Source organism: Sinocyclocheilus grahami, unplaced genomic scaffold (assembly GCF_001515645.1).
Source record: "Sinocyclocheilus grahami isolate Dianchi unplaced genomic scaffold, SAMN03320097.WGS_v1.1 scaffold378.1, whole genome shotgun sequence".
Classification (NCBI taxonomy): domain Eukaryota; kingdom Metazoa; phylum Chordata; class Actinopteri; order Cypriniformes; family Cyprinidae; genus Sinocyclocheilus; species Sinocyclocheilus grahami.
Genome location: NW_015505557.1, coordinates 963,931 through 967,353, shown reverse-complemented (window position 1 = coordinate 967,353; position 3,423 = coordinate 963,931). Strand labels below are relative to the sequence as shown.

Below are 3,423 nucleotides of genomic sequence, written 5' to 3'. Positions count from 1 at the left end.
TATATATATATATATATACATATACATATATGCACATACACAGTTTATCATTTATATAAAAGTTAGTCTCCAAAACTAAACTAGTTCAAAGTCTCCAAAACTGCACAAATTTTCTAAGTGAAAAAGTGATAAGCGATCAGCTAGACATGTCCATCTGACTGAACCTATGACATGATTACTTACCAATCAAATAGACATAAAATCTTGCATTTTCATGGAAATATTCTATTTCAAATAACAAACAGAGTTTAGCAGCATTATACAAAAATATTTGCTTGATTAACCAATCTGAATAATGTACTCTGTGTAATATTTATAGTATAAAAGTATGAAAGCTCATGGCGATTGCAGCGCAGCAAAGATTTTCATCCAAAATCATTTAGCCTTCAAAAAATGACTAATCCATTAATTATTTTAAAGGCACTTATTAGAACAAACTGATTTCTGTATAAAAAGAGTGTTAGTCAGGGAATCACATGTGATCTGTTATAAATAGACTGAGTTGGCATATTTCTCAGCTCAGAACACGACTCTTTTTCATTTCTATTCTTAGCCTGCTGAAAGTGTGCCAGAAAACATTGTGTCAAAGCTTTCTGCTTGCACACGAAGCTCAACATGAAATCAATTAGGAACTAAAACCTGAGCACAACACCTGTAACCTGACTTGCCATCTAGACATGAAGTGAAAATGCTTAGAAATATGAAACGTATAATTACTACATCAACATCAAGACGGGGCTTATTATGCACTCCTATGTTTCATTTAGAACTATAAAATAAAGGACAGACTATTTGTCCACATTTACTTAGTTCAGTAAATGCAAATTTGAAATTTTTCAAATGAATGATATTTAAAGGGGTCATATGATGCGATTTCAATTTTTCCTTTCTCTTTGGAGTGTTACAAGCTGAGGACTGGAGGACTGGAGGACTGTTTACTGATCCTGGTAGAGTAGACTACAATGTCGGCTGTTCTGACTCACAGACTGTAAGTACGTTTTTTATATTTAAAGAATTTGCCACTGATGATTCAAACGCAAGTTTTGAGCAGTGTAGAGTAAGTTTGTTATTTCTCCGATCACAAATGCAGACATGGTTTTATGTTTATGCGGTGCAACGCAACGTGTAAAAAGACAGTCATTATAATCCGTAATTATGTCCCCACTGGATGCAACAAATGCCTCGTTTATAATGGGTTTGAATGTTTTTGTCTCGTTGCTCCAGCCGGGACTCAACATCACAGTATGGTAAGGGGCATAACATTTCCGTCACACGCTTGAGGTATTCGGCCAATCACAACGCACTGGATAGCTGGCCAATCAGAGCACACCTCGCTTTTCAGAACGATGAGCTTTGTAAAAATCGAGAAACAATAATGTACAGTATGTGGAAAATAACCTTTTTTTTAACCTTAAACCACATAAACACATTTCATTACACCAAATACACAAAAGAATGTTATTTTTAGCAACATCATATGACCCCTTTAAACCATTTATTAATATTTATAATATATACTAAACTAAACAAGTGGACATTCTATTACACATTAACTAAACATTAACATTAACTAAAGAGAATTTATATTAACTAAAATATAAGAGAATTTGTCTGTAATTTAACAATACAGTAATATAAAACTATAACTTAAATAAAAAATATAAGCATCAAAGGCAGGTCTCCTTTTTCCTTTTTTTAAAAACAGCCATCTACACAGCCTGACTGACATATTTCTGAATAGAAACAGGCTAGTAGTTTTGAAAGTTTCTGCCAGAGTCCCAGAAGAGGTCACACTCGAGACAGAAAAGAGAAATATAATGAAAAAACTTTGAATAACCTTTTTCTGACAGTCTCTCATAAAAAATGTATGTTCCTATGGTCTTATCATCACCTTGTCTTACAGATAACCTCACGGTATGTTTCCATTTGACAGTGTTTTTATTAAACTGCACAGAAACCTCAAGGAGCCACCCTTACCTTGCCTGACTGCGAGTGTGGTGGTGTAGACCAGGAACAGCAGGATGTAGTTGAGAAAGCTCTGAAACACCGGGGTGTTGGCGTGGTAATCATCCGCCAGGTATTTGCTGGTCAGGCCAATCCCACAGATGAGCAGTGATAAGACCTGGCCAAGGGCCAGTGTGAGAAGAAGTTCCCTGTCAACGGAAATCCTGGAGTCAGTCTCATATCACACAGATTCACAGAGAAACTGTACTGTAAGTATGTACTGTGTGACCTTGACCCTGACAGATGGGCACATTAAAGGAAGAGTTCACCCCAAAATTAAACTTTACTGAATCATTTACTCACCCTGAGGCCATCTAAGATGTAGATTAATTTGTTTCTTCATCAGATTTGGAGAAATTTAGCATTACATCACATGCTCACCAGTGGATCCTCTGCAGTGAATGGGTGCCATCAGAATGAGAGTCCAAACACCTGATAAAAACATCACAATAATCCACATAACTACAGTCCATCAATTAATGACTTTAATGGACTGGAGTGGATTACTTGTGGATTATTGCAAAGTTTTTTTATCAGCTGTTTGGACTCTAATTCTGACGGCACCCATTCACTGCAGAGGATCCATTGGTGAGCAAAATCTGTTCTGATCAAGAAACAAATTCATCAACATCTGTGATAGCAAATTTTCATTTTTGAATGAACTACTTCTTTAAAAGTAGAAAAAATTATAGAACTAGCTTGTGAATGTTGATATGCATATAACTGTGCTACTTGTGCAGTGACCCAAGGATAAATCTCAACAACCTTGGAGAAAAATGGGTTTGGAGAATAATGGTTCCTGGTCCTGCTCTTCCTCTCACCCCATCATAAAAGGGTCTAATCTGTTTAACTTTTACCAATTGACAGATGAATTTGAGACATAAGAATTTAATTGGGCGTACACAACTTCTGATTGTGTTTCCTTTCTTTAAAAGCTGATAAACCTGTTTATTTTGCAGCTATACAAGATTATATTCCCCTTTGGTTTGTATAGGTGTTTTGTGTGCAAGTTGAGATAAAAATACTGTAACAATAAAGTGTGAACAAAGTGAAAGGTGCTAATACTTTGAAGACACAATATGTATCTCTGTGAAACGCTACCAAGTTTTTCAAGAGAAAAAGTTCAACTGCAGGAGAAGACACTTTTCTTTGTTTAAATGCTTCCAGTCAATTAACACTTCATTTCTTGTTAAAGCACATTAAAACTTTTATCAACAGTTTGGTCTTTACAGAGTGGTTCCTAGAGTATGATTGTCTGAGTTGGTAAATAAATAAAAGTAGCAATGCCACTAACCTAAACTATAATTTAAATGTTTAATGTTAAACTTGATGTTTGCATTGAAAAAAGTAAACTTACTATGGTAAAAAAAGGGTAATTTTTAATGTGTTTGAAAGTATATATATTTTTTTTATAGGGGT

General features: G+C 34.9%; 1 protein-coding gene across 1 annotated transcript in view; it reads right to left on the bottom strand.

The window, feature by feature from the left end:
- The window catches only part of LOC107549682 (solute carrier family 35 member F1-like), a 74,112-nt gene that overhangs the window by 30,967 nt on the left and 39,722 nt on the right, over positions 1-3,423 (bottom strand). The window contains exon 2 of the mRNA XM_016230856.1: positions 1,978-2,153. Coding sequence (XP_016086342.1) covers positions 1,978-2,153 — 176 coding nt within the window. The remainder of the gene's footprint in view (positions 1-1,977; positions 2,154-3,423) is intronic.